The 22,297-nt window shown below is 57.6% G+C and overlaps 1 protein-coding gene across 1 annotated transcript; it reads left to right on the forward strand.

Moving 5' to 3' along the window:
* Window positions 1-5,119: 5,119 nt before the first annotated feature.
* Window positions 5,120-21,745, forward strand: LOC135574932 (uncharacterized; the record flags this gene model as incomplete). Its single annotated transcript, XM_065027053.1, has 10 exons — window positions 5,120-5,255; window positions 5,490-5,651; window positions 5,713-5,838; window positions 8,912-9,025; window positions 9,752-9,869; window positions 11,760-11,944; window positions 13,034-13,112; window positions 13,623-13,820; window positions 14,156-14,180; window positions 21,284-21,745. Coding segments are annotated over 10 exons (1,605 nt in total), but the record flags the coding sequence as incomplete, so codon positions are not given.
* Window positions 21,746-22,297: the final 552 nt, after the last annotated feature.

Raw genomic sequence — 22,297 nt, forward strand, 5'->3', positions numbered from 1 at the left:
CACACTGTAACGGTCTGTCTAGTCTTCTATAATAACATCACACTGTAACGGTCTAGTCTTCTATAATAACATCACACTGTAATGGTCTGTCTGTTATACATCACACTGTAACGGTCTGTCTAGTCTTCTATAATAACATCACACTGTAATGGTCTGTCTAGTCTTCTATAATAACATCACACTGTAACGGTCTGTCTAGTCTTCTATAATAACATCACACTGTAACGGTCTGTCTGTTACACATCACACTGTAATGGTCTGTCTAGTCTTCTATAATAACATCACACTGTAACGGTCTAGTCTTCTATAATAACATCACACTGTAATGGTCTGTCTAGTCTTCTATAATAACATCACACTGTAAAGGTCTGTCTAGTCTTCTATAATAACATCACACTGTAACGGTCTGTCTAGTCTTCTATAATAACATCACACTGTAACGGTCTGTCTGTTACACATCACACTGTAATGGTCTGTCTAGTGTTCTATAATAACATCACACTGTAACGGTCTAGTCTTCTATAATAACATCACACTGTAATGGTCTGTCTAGTCTTCTATAATAACATCACACTGTAAAGGTCTGTCTAGTCTTCTATAATAACATCACACTGTAACGGTCTGTCTAGTCTTCTATAATAACATCACACTGTAACGGTCTGTCTAGTCTTCTATAATAACATCACACTGTAACGGTCTGTCTAGTCTTCTATAATAACATCACACTGTAACAGTCTGTCTGTTACACATCACACTGTAATGGTCTGTCTGTTACACATCACACTGTAACGGTCTGTCTAGTCTTCTATAATAACATCACACTGTAACGGTCTAGTCTTCAATAATAACATCACACTGTAATGGTCTGTCTAGTCTTCTATAATAACATCACACTGTAACGGTCTGTCTAGTCTTCTATAATAACATCACACTGTAACGGTCTGTCTAGTCTTCTATAATAACATCACACTGTAATGGTCTGTCTGTTACACATCACACTGTAACGGTCTGTCTAGTCTTCTATAATAACATCACACTGTAATGGTCTGTCTAGTCTTAAAGTGATGTAGGAGCAAGTGGAGTAATGAGTAGGATTCTGTGTTTCCAAATGCAAGTGGAGTAATGAGTAGGATTCTGTGTTTCCAAATGCAAGTGGAGTAATGAGTAGGATTCTGTGTTTCCAAATGCAAGTGGAGTAATGAGTAGGATTCTGTGTTTCCAAATGCAAGTGGAGTAATGACTACGATTCTGTGTTTCCAAATGCAAGTGGAGTAATGAGTAGGATTCTGTGTTTCCAAATGCAAGTGGAGTAATGAGTAGCATTTATATGCCTTCCTAATGAAAACCAGGTAGAAAATTCTAACATTTATTTGAATTGAAAATAGATGTAGGTTTGTGGACGATGCACCACGCTGGCTTGTTTACAAAATGACAAAGCAGCACAGATCACTGTTCCATCTGATTAGGGAGCTCCTCCCCCTTTCACCCGATGACTCACAGATCACTGTTCCATCTGATTAGGGAGCTCCTCCCCCTTTCACCTGATGACGCACAGATCACTGTTCCATCTGATTAGGGAGCTCCTCCCCCTTTCACCTGATGACTCACAGATCACTGTTCCATCTGATTAGGGAGTTCCTCCCCTTTCACCCGATGACTCACAGATCACTGTTCCATCTGATTAGGAGCTCCTCCCCTTTCACCTGATGACTCACAGATCACTGTTCCATCTGATTAGGGAGCTCCTCCCCCTTTCACCTGATGACGCACAGATCACTGTTCCATCTGATTAGGGAGCTCCTCCCCCTTTCACCTGATGACTCACAGATCACTGTTCCATCTGATTAGGGAGCTCCTCCCCCTTTCACCCGATGACTCACAGATCACTGTTCCATCTGATTAGGGAGCTCCTCCCCCTTTCACCTGATGACGCACAGATCACTGTTCCATCTGATTAGGGAGCTCCTCCCCCTTTCACCTGATGACCCACAGATCACTGTTCCATCTGATTAGGGAGCTCCTCCCCCTTTCACCCGATGACGTAACAGGTACTGCAGCACAGATCACTGTTCCATCTGATTAGGGAGCTCCTCCCCCTTTCACCCGATGACGTAACAGGTACTGCAGCACAGATCACTGTTCCATCTGATTAGGGAGCTCCTCCCCCTTTCACCTGATGTACTGCAGCACAGATCACTGTTCCATCTGATTAGGAGCTCCTCCCCCTTTCGCCTGATAACAGGTACTGCAGCACAGATCACTGTTCCATCTGATTAGGAGCTCCTCCCCTTTCACCTGATGACAGCACAGATCACTGTTCCATCTGATTAGGGAGCTCCTCCCCTTTCACCTGATGACGCACAGATCACTGTTCCATCTGATTAGGGAGTTCCTCCCCCTTTCACCTGATGACGCACAGATCACTGTTCCATCTGATTAGGGAGCTCCTCCCCCTTTCCCCTGATGATGTAACAGGTACTGCAGCACAGATCACTGTTCCATCTGATTAGGGAGCTCCTCCCCCTTTCCCCTGATGATGTAACAGGTACTGCAGCACAGATCACTGTTCCATCTGATTAGGGAGCTCCTCCCCCTTTCACCTGATGACCCACAGATCACTGTTCCATCTGATTAGGGAGCTCCTCCCCCTTTCACCTGATGACGCACAGATCACTGTTCCATCTGATTAGGGAGCTCCTCCCCCTTTCACCTGATGATGCACACATTACCCCCTGTCCCCCCATACTACCACTGTAGGCCCTAGAACCCCCCATATTACCCCCTGTCCCCCCATACTACCACTGAAGGCCCTAGAACCCCCCATACTACCACTGTAGGCCCTAGAACCCCCCATACTACCACTGAAGGCCCTAGAACCCCCCATACTACCACTGAAGGCCCTAGAACCCCCATACTACCCCCTGTAGGCCCTAGAACGCCCCATACTACCACTGTAGGCCCTAGAACCCCCCATACTACCACTGAAGGCCCTAGAACCCTCCATACTACCACTGTAGGCCCTAGAACCCCCATACTACCACTGTAGGCCCTAGAACCCCCCATACTACCACTGTAGGCCCTAGAACACTCCCCCCATGTCCCCCCCATACTACCACTGTAGGCCCTAGAACCCCCATACTACCACTGAAGGCCCTAGAACCCCCATACTACCCCTGTAGGCCCTAGAACCCCCATACTACCATAGGCCCTAGAACCGCCCATACAACCACTGTAGGCCCTAGAACCCCCATACTACCACTGTAGGCCCTATAACCCCCCATACTACCACTGTAGGCCCTAGAACCCCCATACTACCACTGTAGGCCCTATAACCCCCATACTACCACTGAAGGCCCTAGAACCCCCATACTACCACTGTAGGCCCTAGAACCCCCATACTACCACTGTAGGCCCTAGAACCCCCATACTACCACTGTAGGCCCTATAACCCCCATACTACCACTGTAGGCCCTATAACCCCCATACTACCACTGAAGGCCCTAGAACCCCCCATACTACCACTGTAGGCCCTAGAACCCCCATACTACCACTGTAGGCCCTAGAACCCCCCATACTACCACTGTAGGCCCTATAACCCCCATGCTACCACTGTAGGCCCTAGAACCCCCATACTACCACTGTAGGCCCTAGAACCCCCCATACTACCACTGTAGGCCCTAGAACCCCCATACTACCACTGTAGGCCCTAGAACCCCCATACTACCACTGAAGGCCCTAGAACCCCCATACTACCACTGTAGGCCCTAGAACCCCCATACTACCACTGTAGGCCCTAGAACCCCCATACTACCACTGGAGGCCCTAGAACCCCCCATACTACCCTGGAGGCCCTAGAACCCCCATACTACCACTGTAGGACCTAGAACCCCCATACTACCCCTGTAGGCCCTAGAAACCCCCATATTACCCCCTGTCCCCCCATACTACCACTGTAGGCCCTAGAACCCCCATACTACCACTGTAGGCCCTAGAACCCCCATACTACCCCTGGAGGCCCTAGAACCCCCCATACTACCACTGTAGGACCTAGAACCCCCATAATACCCCTGTAGGCCCTAGAAACCCCATATTACCCCCTGTCCCCCCATACTACCACTGTAGGCCCTAGAACCCCCATACTACCACTGTAGGCCCTAGAACCCCCATACTACCACTGTAGGCCCTAGAACCCCCATACTACCCCTGTAGGCCCTAGAACCCCCCATACTACCCCTGTAGGCCCTAGAACCCCCATACTACCACTGAAGGCCCTAGAACCCCCATACTACCACTGAAGGCCCTAGAACCCTCCATACTACCACTGACGGCCCTAGAACCCCCATACTACCACTGAAGGCCCTATAACTCCCCCCATATTACCCCCTGTCCCCCCATACTACCACTGTTACCCCACCACCACCACCTCCACCTCACCACCACCTCACCACCACCACCACCATCTCACCACCACCTCCCCTCACCACCTCCACCTCTACCACCTCCACCACCTCACCACCACCTCTCCATCACCACCACCACCTCACCCCCATCTCTCCACCACCACCACCTCCACCTCTCCACCACCACCACCCTCCACCACCACCACCACCTCCACACCACCACCACCACCTGTCCACCACCACCACCTGTCCACCACCACCACCACCACCACCACCTCTCCACCACCACCACCTCTCCACCACCACCACCTCTCCACCACCACCCCACCACCACCTCTCCACCACCATCTCACCACCACCACCACCACCTCACCACCACCTCACCATCACCTCTCCACCACCACCTCACCACCACCACCACCTCACCACCACCTCACCATCACCTCTCCACCACCACCACCTCACCACCACCTCACCACCACCTCACCATCACCTCCACCACCACCACCACCTCACCACCACCTCACCATCACCTCTCCACCACCACCACCTCACCACCACCACCACCCACCACCACCCTCCACCACCACCACCACCACCTCACCACCACCACCACCTCACCACCACCCTCCACCACCACCACCACCTCACCATCACCTCTCCACCACCACCACCACCACCACCTCCACCACCACCACCACCTCACCAACACCACCACCTCACCACCACCACCACCCACCACCACCACCACCACCACCACCACCACCACCACCTCACCACCACCCACCACCACCACCACCACCACCACCACCTCAGCACCACCCACCACCACCACCTCACCACCACCCCTCTCCACCACCACCCTCCACCACCACCACCTCCACCACCACTCCACCACCACCCCCACCACCACCACCACCCTCCACCACCACCACCCTCACCACCACCTCCACCACCACCCTCCACCACCACCACCACCACCACCTCCACCACCACCACCACCCACCACCACCTCCACCACCACCACCACCCACCACCACCACCTCCACCACCACCACCACCACCACCACCACCCTCTCCACCACCACCCTCCACCACCACCCCTCTCCACCACCACCACCTCTCCACCACCACCACCTCCACCACCACCACCACCTCCACCACCACCACCACCCTCCACCACCACCACCACCTCCTCCACCACCACCACCACCACCACCACCACCACCACCACCACCACACCACCACCACCACCTCCACCACCACCACCACCACCACCACCACCACCACCTCCACCACCACCTCACCACCACCTCCACCACCACCACCTCACCACCACTCTCCACCACCACCACCACCACCACCACCTCACCACCACCACCACCACCCTCCACCACCACCACCTCACCACCACCACCACCCACCTCTCCACCACCACCACCACCACCACCACCACCTCTCCACCACCACCACCACCACCACCACCACCACCACCACCACCACCACCCACCACCACCACCACCACCACCACCTCCACCACCACCACCACCACCACCACCACCTCACCACCACCACCACCACCTCCACCACCACCACCACCTCACCACCACCACCACCACCACCACCACCACCCACCACCACCACCACCACCACTCACCACCTCTCCACCACCACCACCACCACCACCACCTCCCCCACCACCACCACCATTTACCACCACCACCACCACCACCACCTCTCCACCACCACCACCACCTCCACCACCACCACCACCACCACCTCTCCACCACCACCACCTGTCCACCACCACCACCACCACCACTCTCCACCACCACCACCTCTCCACCACCACCACCTCTCCACCACCACCCCACCACCACCTCTCCACCACCATCTCACCACCACCACCACCACCTCACCACCACCTCACCATCACCTCTCCACCACCACCACCTCACCACCACCACCACCTCACCACCACCTCACCATCACCTCACCACCTCACCACCACCTCACCATCACCTCCTCCACCACCACCACCTCACCACCACCACCACCTCACCACCACCTCACCATCACCTCTCCACCACCACCTCTCCACCACCACCACCACCTCACCACCACCTCTCCACCACCACCACCTCTCCACCACCACCCCACCACCACCACCTCTCCACCACCATCTCACCACCACCACCTCACCACCACCTCTCCACCACCACCCCACCACCACCACCTCTCCACCACCATCTCACCACCACACCTCCACCACCACCACCTCTCCACCACCATCTCACCACCACCTCACCATCACCTCACCACCACCTCTCCACCACCATCTCACCACCACCACCACCACCTCACCACCACCTCACCATCACCTCTCCACCACCACCACCTCACCACCACCACCACCTCACCACCACCTCACCATCACCTCACCACCTCACCACCACCTCACCATCACCTCTCCACCACCACCACCTCACCACCACCACCACCTCACCACCACCTCACCATCACCTCTCCACCACCACCTCTCCACCACCACCACCACCTCACCACCACCTCTCCACCACCACCACCTCTCCACCACCACCCCACCACCACCACCTCTCCACCACCATCTCACCACCACCACCTCACCACCACCTCTCCACCACCACCCCACCACCACCACCTCTCCACCACCATCTCACCACCACACCTCCACCACCACCACCTCTCCACCACCATCTCACCACCACCTCACCATCACCTCTCCACCACCACCACCACCTCACCACCACCTCTCCACCACCACCACCTCTCCACCACCACCCCACCACCACCACCACCTCCACCACCATCTCACCACCACCACCTCACCACCACCTCTCCACCACCACCCCACCACCACCACCTCTCCACCACCATCTCACCACCACACCTCCACCACCACCACCTCTCCACCACCATCTCACCACCACCACCACCTCACCACCACCTCACCATCACCTCTCCACCACCACCACCTCACCACCACCACCACCACCTCACCACCACCTCACCATCACCTCTCCACCACCACCACCTCACCACCACCACCACCTCACCACCACCACCACCTCACCACCACCTCTCCACCACCACCACCACCACCTCACCACCACCTCTCCACCACCACCACCACCTCACCATCACCTCTCCACCACCACCACCACCACCTCTCCACCACCACCTCAGCACCACCTCACCACCACCAGCACCTCACCACCACCTCTCCACCACCACCACCACCTCACCAACACCACCACCTCACCACCACCACCACCTCACCACCACCACCACCACCTCACCACCACCATCTCACCACCACCTCTCCACCACCACCACCACCACCACCCCACCACCACCACCTCAGCACCACCTCACCACCACCACCTCACCACCACCCCCTCTCCACCACCACCTCTCCACCACCACCCCTCTCCACCACCACCACCTCTCCACCACCACCACCACCACCTCACCACCACCTCTCCACCACCACCACCACCACCACCTCACCACCACCACCACCACCACCTCAGCACCACCTCACCACCACCACCTCACCACCACCCCCTCTCCACCACCACCTCTCCACCACCCCCTCTCCACCACCACCACCTCTCCACCACCACCACCACCACCTCACCACCACCTCTCCACCACCACCACCACCACCACCTCACCACCACCACCACCACCACCTCAGCACCACCACCACCACCTCTCCACCACCACCACCACCTCACCACCACCTCTCCACCACCACCACCTCACCACCACCACCACCACCTCACCACCACCTCTCCACCTCTCCACCACCACCACCTCTCCACCACCACCACCTCTCCACCACCACCTCTCCACCACCACCCCTCTCCACCACCACCCCCCTCCACCACCACCACCTCCACCACCACCACCACCACCACCACCACCACCTCACCACCACCACCACCACCACCACCCCTCTCCACCACCACCACCTCTCCACCACCACCACCCTCCACCACCACCACCACCACCTCACCCACCACCTCCACCACCACCACCACCACCACCTCCCCTCACCACCTCCACCTCTACCACCTCCACCACCTCACCACCACCTCTCCACCACCACCACCACCTCCACACCACCACCACCACCTGTCCACCACCACCACCTGTCCACCACCACCACCACCACCACCTCTCCACCACCACCACCCTCCACCACCACCACCTCTCCACCACCACCCCACCACCACCTCTCCACCACCATCTCACCACCACCACCACGACCTCACCACCACCTCACCATCACCTCTCCACCACCACCACCTCACCACCACCACCACCTCACCACCACCTCACCATCACCTCACCACCTCACCACCACCTCACCCACCTCTCCACCACCACCACCTCACCACCACCACCACCTCACCACCACCTCACCATCACCTCTCCACCACCACCCCTCCACCACCACCACCTCTCCACCACCACCCCACCACCACCACCCTCCACCACCATCTCACCACCACCACCTCACCACCACCTCTCCACCACCACCCCACCACCACCACCCTCCACCACCATCTCACCACCACACCTCCACCACCACCACCTCTCCACCACCATCTCACCACCACCACCACCACCACCTCACCACCACCTCACCATCACCTCTCCACCACCACCACCTCACCACCACCACCACCACCTCACCACCACCTCACCATCACCTCTCCACCACCACCACCTCACCACCACCACCACCTCACCACCACCACCACCTCACCACCACCTCTCCACCACCACCACCACCACCTCACCACCACCTCTCCACCACCACCACCACCTCACCATCACCTCTCCACCACCACCACCACCACCTCTCCACCACCACCACCACCTCACCACCACCAGCACCTCACCACCACCTCTCCACCACCACCACCACCTCACCAACACCACCACCTCACCACCACCACCACCTCACCACCACCACCACCACCTCACCACCACCATCACCACCACCACCACCCACCACCACCACCACCCACCACCTCACCACCACCACCTCACCACCACCCCCTCTCCACCACCACCTCTCCACCACCACCCCCCTCTCCACCACCACCACCTCTCCACCACCACCACCACCACCTCTCCACCACCACCACCACCACCACCCACCACCACCACCACCACCACCTCTCCACCACCACCACCACCACCACCTCACCACCACCACCACCACCTCACCACCACCACCCCTCCACCTCACCACCACCACCACCTCTCCACCACCACCACCTCTCCACCACCACCCTCCACCACCACCCCCTCTCCACCACCACCACCTCCACCACCACCACCCTCCACCACCACCACCTCACCACCACCACCACCACCTCACCACCACCTCACCACCACCACCCCCTCTCCACCACCACCACCTCTCCACCACCACCACCTCTCCACCACCACCACCACCTCACCACCACCTCTCCACCACCACCACCACCACCACCTCCCCTCACCACCTCCACCACTACCACCTCCACCACCCACCACCACCTCTCCACCACCACCACCACCTCCACACCACCACCACCACCTGTCCACCACCACCACCTGTCCACCACCACCACCACCACCACCTCTCCACCACCACCACCTCTCCACCACCACCACCTCCACCACCACCCCACCACCACCTCTCCACCACCATCTCACCACCACCACCACGACCTCACCACCACCTCACCATCACCTCTCCACCACCACCACCTCACCACCACCACCACCTCACCACCACCTCACCATCACCACCACCACCTCACCACCACCTCACCATCACCTCCACCACCACCACCTCACCACCACCACCACCTCACCACCACCTCACCATCACCTCTCCACCACCACCTCTCCACCACCACCACCTCTCCACCACCACCCCACCACCACCACCTCTCCACCACCATCTCACCACCACCACCTCACCACCACCTCTCCACCACCACCCCACCACCACCACCTCTCCACCACCATCTCACCACCACACCTCCACCACCACCACCTCTCCACCACCATCTCACCACCACCACCACCACCACCACCCACCACCACCCACCATCACCTCTCCACCACCACCACCTCACCACCACCACCACCACCTCACCACCACCTCACCATCACCTCTCCACCACCACCACCTCACCACCACCACCACCTCACCACCACCACCACCTCACCACCACCTCTCCACCACCACCACCACCACCTCACCACCACCTCACCACCACCACCACCACCTCACCATCACCTCTCCACCACCACCACCACCACCTCCACCACCACCACCACCTCACCACCACCAGCACCTCACCACCACCTCTCCACCACCACCACCACCTCACCAACACCACCACCTCACCACCACCACCACCTCACCACCACCACCACCACCTCACCACCACCATCTCACCACCACCCTCCACCACCACCACCACCACCACCCCACCACCACCACCTCAGCACCACCTCACCACCACCACCTCACCACCACCACCCTCTCCACCACCACCTCTCCACCACCACCCCCTCCACCACCACCACCTCTCCACCACCACCACCACCACCTCTCCACCACCACCACCACCACCACCACCACCACCACCACCACCACCACCTCCACCACCACCACCACCACCACCCACCACCACCACCACCACCTCACCACCACCTCTCCACCTCTCCACCACCACCACCTCTCCACCACCACCACCTCTCCACCACCACCTCTCCACCACCACCTCTCCACCACCACCCCTCTCCACCACCACCACCTCCACCACCACCACCCACCACCACCACCACCACCTCACCACCACCACCACCACCACCACCTCTCCACCACCACCACCTCTCCACCACCACCACCCTCCACCACCACCACCACCTCACCACCACCACCTCCACCACCACCACCACCACCACCTCCCCCACCACCTCCACCTCTACCACCTCCACCACCTCACCACCACCTCTCCACCACCACCACCACCTCCACCACCACCACCACCTGTCCACCACCACCACCTGTCCACCACCACCACCACCACCACCCTCCACCACCACCACCTCTCCACCACCACCACCTCTCCACCACCACCCCACCACCACCTCTCCACCACCATCTCACCACCACCACCACCACCACCACCACCACCTCTCCACCACCACCACCACCACCACCACCACCACCACCACCACCTCACCATCACCTCACCACCTCACCACCACCTCACCATCACCTCTCCACCACCACCACCTCACCACCACCACCACCTCACCACCACCCACCATCACCTCTCCACCACCACCTCTCCACCACCACCACCTCTCCACCACCACCCCACCACCACCACCTCTCCACCACCATCTCACCACCACCACCTCACCACCACCCTCCACCACCACCCCACCACCACCACCCTCCACCACCATCTCACCACCACACCTCCACCACCACCACCTCTCCACCACCATCTCACCACCACCACCACCACCACCTCACCACCACCTCACCATCACCTCCTCTCCACCACCACCACCTCACCACCACCACCACCACCTCACCACCACCTCACCATCACCTCTCCACCACCACCACCTCACCACCACCACCACCTCACCACCACCACCACCTCACCACCACCTCTCCACCACCACCACCACCACCTCACCACCACCTCTCCACCACCACCACCACCTCACCATCACCCTCCACCACCACCACCACCACCTCTCCACCACCACCACCACCTCACCACCACCAGCACCTCACCACCACCTCTCCACCACCACCACCACCTCACCAACACCACCACCTCACCACCACCACCACCTCACCACCACCACCACCACCTCACCACCACCATCTCACCACCACCTCTCCACCACCACCACCACCACCACCCCACCACCACCACCTCAGCACCACCTCACCACCACCACCTCACCACCACCCCCTCTCCACCACCACCTCTCCACCACCACCCCTCTCCACCACCACCACCTCTCCACCACCACCACCACCACCTCTCCACCACCACCACCACCACCACCCACCACCACCACCACCACCACCTCACCACCACCTCACCACCACCACCACCTCTCCACCACCACCTCTCCACCACCTCCACCTCCACCACCACCTCTCCACCACCACCTCTCCACCACCACCCCCTCTCCACCACCACCACCTCTCCACCACCACCACCTCACCACCACCTCTCCACCACCACCACCACCTCACCAACACCACCACCTCACCACCACCACCACCTCACCACCACCACCACCACCTCACCACCACCATCTCACCACCACCTCTCCACCACCACCACCACCACCACCCCACCACCACCACCTCAGCACCACCTCACCACCACCACCTCACCACCACCCCTCCTCCACCACCACCTCTCCACCACCACCCCTCTCCACCACCACCACCTCTCCACCACCACCACCACCACCTCACCACCACCCTCCACCACCACCACCACCACCACCTCACCACCACCACCACCACCACCTCACCACCACCTCTCCACCACCACCCCTCTCCACCACCACCTCTCCACCACCACCCCTCTCCACCACCACCTCTCCACCACCACCTCTCCACCACCACCCCTCTCCACCACCACCACCTCTCCACCACCACCACCTCTCCACCACCACCACCACCTCACCACCACCTCTCCACCACCACCACCACCACCACCTCCCCTCACCACCTCCACCTCTACCACCTCCACCACTCCACCACCACCTCTCCACCACCACCCCTCTCCACCACCACCACCTCTCCACCACCACCACCTCCACCACCTCCCCACCACCACCTCTCCACCACCACCACCACCACCACCTCACCACCACCACCTCACCACCACCACCCCTCTCCACCACCACCACCTCTCCACCACCACCACCACCTCACCACCACCTCTCCACCACCACCCCCCTCCACCACCACCTCTCCACCACCACCTCTCCACCACCACCCCCTCTCCACCACACCACCACCTCTCCACCACCACCACCTCCACCACCACCACCACCTCACCACCACCTCTCCACCACCACCACCTCACCACCACCACCACCACCTCACCACCACCTCACCACCACCTCACCATCACCCTCCACCACCACCACCTCACCACCACCACCACCTCACCACCACCTCACCATCACCCTCCACCACCACCTCTCCACCACCACCACCACCTCACCACCACCTCTCCACCACCACCACCTCTCCACCACCACCCCACCACCACCACCTCTCCACCACCATCTCACCACCACCACCTCACCACCACCTCTCCACCACCACCCCACCACCACCACCACCTCCACCACCATCTCACCACCACACCTCCACCACCACCACCTCTCCACCACCATCTCACCACCACCACCACCACCACCACCTCACCACCACCTCACCATCACCTCTCCACCACCACCACCTCACCACCACCACCACCACCTCACCACCACCTCACCATCACCTCTCCACCACCACCACCTCACCCTCACCACCACCACCACCTCACCACCACCTCTCCACCACCACCACCACCACCTCACCACCACCTCTCCACCACCACCACCACCTCACCATCACCTCTCCACCACCACCACCACCTCTCCACCACCACCACCACCTCACCACCACCAGCACCTCACCACCACCTCTCCACCACCACCACCACCTCACCAACACCACCACCTCACCACCACCACCACCTCACCACCACCACCACCACCTCACCACCACCATCTCACCACCACCTCTCCACCACCACCACCACCACCACCCCACCACCACCACCTCAGCACCACCTCACCACCACCACCTCACCACCACCCCCTCTCCACCACCACCTCTCCACCACCACCCCCTCTCCACCACCACCACCTCTCCACCACCACCACCACCACCTCACCACCACCTCTCCACCACCACCACCACCACCTCACCACCACCACCACCACCACCACCTCACCACCACCTCTCCACCACCACCCCCTCTCCACCACCACCTCTCCACCACCACCCCTCTCCACCACCACCTCTCCACCACCACCTCTCCACCACCACCACCTCTCCACCACCACCACCTCTCCACCACCACCACCACCACCTCACCACCTCTCCACCACCACCACCTCTCCACCACCAGCACCACCTCACCATTCTCTGCAAAATGACCTTTCATTTCCATCCAGGCGGTGAAGTTCAGCTGAGAGGTCTGTGTTGTCTGCCCGGCGACAGAGGCCACTGGGTCTGATTGGCCCGTGGAGGGCTAAGGAGGAATGGCACTGCTGAGTGGTCTCTTTCATCTCCCTCCCTCCCTCTCTCTCCCCTCCCTCCCATACTCTCTCCCCTCCCTATCACTCTCTCCCCTCCCTCCCTCCCTCCCTCCCTCCCTCCCTCCCTCCTCTCTCTCCCCTCCCCCTCCCTCCCATACTCTCCCCTCCCTATCACTCTCTCCCCTCCCTATCACTCTCTCCTTTCCCCTCCCTCCCTCTCCTCTCCCCCTCACTACCTTCCTCCCTCCAGACCAGCAGTTTAACCAGCCAGTAACAGAGGAAGGCTTGTTGTCCTCCCTCTCAGAGCAGCAGTTTAACCAGCCAGTAACAGAGGAAGGCTTGTTGTCCTCCCTCTCAGAGCAGCAGTTTAACCAGCCAGTAACAGAGGAAGGCTTGTTGTCCTCCCTCTCAGAGCAGCAGTTTAACCAGCCAGTAACAGGGGAAGGCTTGTTGTCCTCCCTCTCAGAGCAGCAGTTTAACCAGCCAGTAACAGAGGAAGGCTTGTTGTCCTCCCTCCCTCTCAGAGCAGCAGTTTAACCAGCCAGTAACAGAGGAAGGCTTGTTGTCCTCTCTCCCTCTCAGAGCAGCAGTTTAACCAGCCAGTAACAGAGGAAGGCTTGTTGCCCTCCCTCTCAGAGCAGCAGTTTAACCAGCCAGTAACAGGGGAAGGCTTGTTGTCCTCCCTCTCAGAGCAGCAGTTTAAACAGCCAGTAACAGAGGAAGGCTTGTTGCCCTCCCTCTCAGAGCAACAGTTTAACCAGCCAGTAACAGAGGAAGGCTTGTTGTCCTCCCTCTCAGAGCAGCAGTTTAACCAGCCAGTAACAGAGGAAGGCTTGTTGTCCTCACTCTGAGCAGCAGTTTAACCAGCCAGTAACAGGGGAAGGCTTGTTGTCCTCCCTCTCAGAGCAGCAGTTTAACCAGCCAGTAACAGAGGAAGGCTTGTTGTCCTCCCTCCCTCTCAGAGCAGCAGTTTAACCAGCCAGTAACAGAGGAAGGCTTGTTGTCCTCCCTCCCTCTCAGAGCAGCAGTTTAACCAGCCAGTAACAGAGGAAGGCTTGTTGTCCTCCCTCTCAGAGCAGCAGTTTAACCAGCCAGTAACAGAGGAAGGCTTGTTGTCCTCCCTCTCAGAGCAGCAGTTTAACCAGCCAGTAACAGAGGAAGGCTTGTTGTCCTCCCTCTCAGAGCAGCAGTTTAACCAGCCAGTAACAGAGGAAGGCTTGTTGGCCTCCCTCTCAGAGCAGCAGTTTAACCAGCCAGTAACAGAGGAAGGCTTGTTGTCCTCCCTCTCAGAGCAGCAGTTTAACCAGCCAGTAACAGAGGAAGGCTTGTTGTCCTCTCTCCCTCTCAGAGCAGCAGTTTAACCAGCCAGTAACAGAGGAAGGCTTGTTGCCCTCCCTCTCAGAGCAGCAGTTTAACCAGCCAGTAACAGGGGAAGGCTTGTTGTCCTCCCTCTCAGAGCAGCAGTTTAAACAGCCAGTAACAGAGGAAGGCTTGTTGCCCTCCCTCTCAGAGCAACAGTTTAACCAGCCAGTAACAGAGGAAGGCTTGTTGTCCTCCCTCTCAGAGCAGCAGTTTAACCAGCCAGTAACAGAGGAAGGCTTGTTTTCCTCCCTCTCAGAGCAGCAGTTTAACCAGCCAGTAACAGAGGAAGGCTTGTTGCCCTCCCTCTCAGAGCAGCAGTTTAACCAGCCAGTAACAGAGGAAGGCTTGTTGTCCTCCCTCTCAGAGCAGCAGTTTAACCAGCCAGTAACAGAGGAAGGCTTGTTGTCCTCCCTCTCAGAGCAGCAGTTTAACCAGCCAGTAACAGAGGAAGGCTTGTTGTCCTCCCTCTCAGAGCAGCAGTTTAACCAGCCAGTAACAGAGGAAGGCTTGTTGTCCTCCCTCTGAGCAGCAGTTTAACCAGCCAGTAACAGGGGAAGGCTTGTTTTCCTCCCTCTCAGAGCAGCAGTTTAACCAGCCAGTAACAGAGGAAGGCTTGTTGTCCTCCCTCTCAGAGCAGCAGTTTAACCAGCCAGTAACAGAGGAAGGCTTGTTGTCCTCCCTCTCAGAGCAGCAGTTTAACCAGCCAGTAACAGAGGAAGGCTTGTTGTCCTCCCTCTCAGAGCAGCAGTTTAACCAGCCAGTAACAGGGGAAGGCTTGTTGTCCTCCCTCTCAGAGCAGCAGTTTAACCAGCCAGTAACAGGGGAAGGCTTGTTGTCCTCCCTCTCAGAGCAGCAGTTTAACCAGCCAGTAACAGAGGAAGGCTTGTTGTCTTCCCTCCCTCTCAGAGCAGCAGTTTAACCAGCCAGTAACAGAGGAAGGCTTGTTGTCCTCTCTCCCTCTCAGAGCAGCAGTTTAACCAGCCAGTAACAGAGGAAGGCTTGTTGTCCTCCCTCTCAGAGCAGCAGTTTAACCAGCCAGTAACAGAGGAAGGCTTGTTGTCCTCCCTCTCAGAGCAGCAGTTTAACCAGCCAGTAACAGAGGAAGGCTTGTTGTCCTCCCTCTCAGAGCAGCAGTTTAACCAGCCAGTAACAGAGGAAGGCTTGTTGTCCTCCCTCTCAGAGCAGCAGTTTAACCAGCCAGTAACAGAGGAAGGCTTGTTGGCCTCCCTCTCAGAGCAGCAGTTTAACCAGCCAGTAACAGAGGAAGGCTTGTTGTCCTCCCTCTCAGAGCAGCAGTTTAACCAGCCAGTAACAGGGGAAGGCTTGTTGTCCTCCCTCTCAGAGCAGCAGTTTAAACAGCCAGTAACAGAGGAAGGCTTGTTTCCCTCCCTCTCAGAGCAACAGTTTAACCAGCCAGTAACAGGGGAAGGCTTGTTTTCCTCCCTCTCAGAGCAGCAGTTTAACCAGCCAGTAACAGAGGAAGGCTTGTTGTCCTCCCTCTCAGAGCAGCAGTTTAACCAGCCAGTAACAGAGGAAGGCTTGTTGTCCTCCCTCTCAGAGCAGCAGTTTAACCAGCCAGTAACAGAGGAAGGCTTGTTGTCCTCCCTCTCAGAGCAGCAGTTTAACCAGCCAGTAACAGGGGAAGGCTTGTTGTCCTCCCTCTCAGAGCAGCAGTTTAACCAGCCAGTAACAGGGGAAGGCTTGTTGTCCTCCCTCTCAGAGCAGCAGTTTAACCAGCCAGTAACAGAGGAAGGCTTGTTGTCTTCCCTCCCTCTCAGAGCAGCAGTTTAACCAGCCAGTAACAGAGGAAGGCTTGTTGTCCTCCCTCTCAGAGCAGCAGTTTAACCAGCCAGTAACAGAGGAAGGCTTGTTGTCCTCCCTCTCAGAGCAGCAGTTTAACCAGCCAGTAACAGAGGAAGGCTTGTTGTCCTCCCTCTCAGAGCAGCAGTTTAACCAGCCAGTAACAGAGGAAGGCTTGTTGTCCTCCCTCTCAGAGCAGCAGTTTAACCAGCCAGTAACAGAGGAAGGCTTGTTGTCCTCCCTCTCAGAGCAGCAGTTTAACCAGCCAGTAACAGAGGAAGGCTTGTTGGCCTCCCTCTCAGAGCAGCAGTTTAACCAGCCAGTAACAGAGGAAGGCTTGTTGTCCTCCCTCTCAGAGCAGCAGTTTAACCAGCCAGTAACAGAGGAAGGCTTGTTGGCCTCCCTCTCAGAGCAGCAGTTTAACCAGCCAGTAACAGAGGAAGGCTTGTTGTCCTCCCTCCCTCTCAGAGCAGCAGTTTAACCAGCCAGTAACAGAGGAAGGCTTGTTGTCCTCCCTCTCAGAGCAGCAGTTTAACCAGCCAGTAACAGAGGAAGGCTTGTTGTCCTCCCTCTCAGAGCAGCAGTTTAACCAGCCAGTAACAGAGGAAGGCTTGTTGCCCTCCCTCTCAGAGCAGCAGTTTAACCAGCCAGTAACAGAGGAAGGCTTGTTGTCCTCCCTCTCAGAGCAGCAGTTTAACCAGCCAGTAACAGAGGAAGGCTTGTTTTCCTCCCTCTCAGAGCAGCAGTTTAACCAGCCAGTAACAGAGGAAGGCTTGTTGCCCTCCCTCTCAGAGCAGCAGTTTAACCAGCCAGTAACAGAGGAAGGCTTGTTGTCCTCCCTCTCAGAGCAGCAGTTTAACCAGCCAGTAACAGAGGAAGGCTTGTTGTCCTCCCTCTCAGAGCAGCAGTTTAACCAGCCAGTAACAGAGGAAGGCTTGTTGTCCTCCCTCTCAGAGCAGCAGTTTAACCAGCCAGTAACAGAGGAAGGCTTGTTGTCCTCCCTCTGAGCAGCAGTTTAACCAGCCAGTAACAGGGGAAGGCTTGTTTTCCTCCCTCTCAGAGCAGCAGTTTAACCAGCCAGTAACAGAGGAAGGCTTGTTGTCCTCCCTCTCAGAGCAGCAGTTTAACCAGCCAGTAACAGAGGAAGGCTTGTTGTCCTCCCTCTCAGAGCAGCAGTTTAACCAGCCAGTAACAGAGGAAGGCTTGTTGTCCTCCCTCTCAGAGCAGCAGTTTAACCAGCCAGTAACAGGGGAAGGCTTGTTGTCCTCCCTCTCAGAGCAGCAGTTTAACCAGCCAGTAACAGGGGAAGGCTTGTTGTCCTCCCTCTCAGAGCAGCAGTTTAACCAGCCAGTAACAGAGGAAGGCTTGTTGTCTTCCTCCTCTCAGAGCAGCAGTTTAACCAGCCAGTAACAGAGGAAGGCTTGTTGTCCTCTCTCCCTCTCAGAGCAGCAGTTTAACCAGCCAGTAACAGAGGAAGGCTTGTTGTCCTCCCTCTCAGAGCAGCAGTTTAACCAGCCAGTAACAGAGGAAGGCTTGTTGCCCTCCCTCTCAGAGCAGCAGTTTAACCAGCCAGTAACAGAGGAAGGATTGTTGTCCTCCCTCTCAGAGCAGCAGTTTAACCAGCCAGTAACAGAGGAAGGCTTGTTGTCCTCCCTCTCAGAGCAGCAGTTTAACCAGCCAGTAACAGAGGAAGGCTTGTTGGCCTCCCTCTCAGAGCAGCAGTTTAACCAGCCAGTAACAGAGGAAGGCTTGTTGTCCTCCCTCTCAGAGCAGCAGTTTAAACAGCCAGTAACAGGGGAAGGCTTGTTTCCTCCCTCTCAGAGCAGCAGTTTAACCAGCCAGTAACAGGGGAAGGCTTGTTTTCCTCCCTCTCAGAGCAGCAGTTTAACCAGCCAGTAACAGAGGAAGGCTTGTTGTCCTCCCTCTCAGAGCAGCAGTTTAACCAGCCAGTAACAGGGGAAGGCTTGTTGTCCTCCCTCTCAGAGCAGCAGTTTAACCAGCCAGTAACAGAGGAAGGCTTGTTGTCCTCCCTCTCAGAGCAGCAGTTTAACCAGCCAGTAACAGAGGAAGGCTTGTTGTCCTCTCTCCCTCTCAGAGCAGCAGTTTAACCAGCCAGTAACAGAGGAAGGCTTGTTGTCCTCCCTCTCAGAGCAGCAGTTTAACCAGCCAGTAACATAGGAAGGCTTGTTGTCCTCCCTCTCAGAGCAGCAGTTTAACCAGCCAGTAACAGAGGAAGGCTTGTTGTCCTCCCTCTCAGAGCAGCAGTTTAACCAGCCAGTAACAGAGGAAGGCTTGTTGTCCTCCCTCTCAGAGCAGCAGTTTAACCAGCCAGTAACAGAGGAAGGCTTGTTGGCCTCCCTCTCAGAGCAGCAGTTTAACCAGCCAGTAACAGAGGAAGGCTTGTTGTCCTCCCTCTCAGAGCAGCAGTTTAACCAGCCAGTAACAGGGGAAGGCTTGTTGTCCTCCCTCTCAGAGCAGCAGTTTAAACAGCCAGTAACAGAGGAAGGCTTGTTTCCCTCCCTCTCAGAGCAACAGTTTAACCAGCCAGTAACAGAGGAAGGCTTGTTGTCCTCCCTCTCAGAGCAGCAGTTTAACCAGCCAGTAACAGGGGAAGGCTTGTTGCCCTCCCTCTCAGAGCAGCAGTTTGGGGTACGATGGGGTACGATGGTGTGGCCAGCTCCCTGCCAGTTGCAGCATGGGTTCTGTGATATTTAATAAACCTGTCACACCCCTCCTTCCCTCCCTCCCTCCCTCCCTCCCTCCCTCCCTCCTTCCCTCCGTCCCTCGCCAAAGAGAGCGGGAGAGAAACCCAGCAACCCGGAGACAGGCAACAACAATGGCTGATTGAATTTCAATCTACTTCCTGAATCGTGAACTGACTTGACCCCAACCATTGGGCGATCCAACAACAAGCCACAACAAGGGTCCCCAGTCCTCCCAGAGATACCCCACCACCCCACAGTCACAACCCACAGCAAGGGTCCCCAGTCCTCCCAGAGATACCCCACCTATCTCCATCACCACCTTCCATCACCACCCACAGAAAGTGTCCCCAGTCCTCCCAGAGACAACCCACCACCCTCCACCACCACCCATAGAAAGTGTCCCCAGTCCTCCCAGAGACACCCCACCACCCTCCATCACCCCACAAACACCACCCTCCATCACCACCCACAGCAACAGCTACCACCCTCCATCACCACCCACAGTCACCACCCACAGCAAGGGTCCCCAGTCCTCCCAGAGACACCCAACCACCCTCCATCACCCCACCCTCACCACCCTCCACCATCCCACAGTCACCACCCTCCACCACCCACAGCAAGGGCCCCCAGTCCTCCCAGAGACACCCAACCACCTTCACCACCCACAGTCACCACCCACAGCAAGGGTCCCCAGTCCTCCCAGAGACACCCAACCACCCTCACCACCCACAGTCACCACCCACAGCAAGGGTCCCCAGTCCTCCCAGAGACACCCAACCACCCTCCACCACCCACAGTCACCATCCACAGCAAGGGTCCCCAGTCCTCCCAGAGACACCCAACCACCCTCCATCACCACCCACAGTCACCACCCACAGCAAGGATCCCCAGTCCTCCCAGAGACACCCAACCACCCTCCATCACCACCCACAGTCACCACCCACAGCAAGGATCCCCAGTCCTCCCAAAGACACCCAACCACCCTCCATCACCACCCACAGTCACCACCCACAGCAAGGGTACCCAGTCCTCCCAGAGACACCCACCACCCACTGAGATCAGGGTCTATACAACGTTATCAAAGAGATCCACCACCCCACACACAGGACTGTGTGTGTCTATAGACCACATCTACTATAGACCACATCTACTATAACCCTGACCACATCTACTATAACCCTGACCACATCTACTATAGACCACATCTACTATAGACCACATCTACTGTAGACCACATCTACTATAACCCTGACCACATCTACTATAACCCTGACCACATCTACTATAACCCTGACCACATCTACTATAGACCACATCTACTATAACCCTGACCACATCTACTATAGACCACATCTACTATAACCCTGACCACATCTACTATAACCCTGACCACATCTACTATAGACCACATCTACTATAGACCACATCTACTGTAGACCACATCTACTATAACCCTGACCACATCTACTATAACCCTGACCACATCTACTATAACCCTGACCACATCTACTATAGACCACATCTACTATAGACCACATCTACTATAACCCTGACCACATCTACTATAGACCACATCTACTATAACCCTGACCACATCTACTATAGACC

Source organism: Oncorhynchus nerka, linkage group LG14, assembly GCF_034236695.1.
Source record: "Oncorhynchus nerka isolate Pitt River linkage group LG14, Oner_Uvic_2.0, whole genome shotgun sequence".
In the NCBI taxonomy this organism is placed as follows: domain Eukaryota; kingdom Metazoa; phylum Chordata; class Actinopteri; order Salmoniformes; family Salmonidae; genus Oncorhynchus; species Oncorhynchus nerka.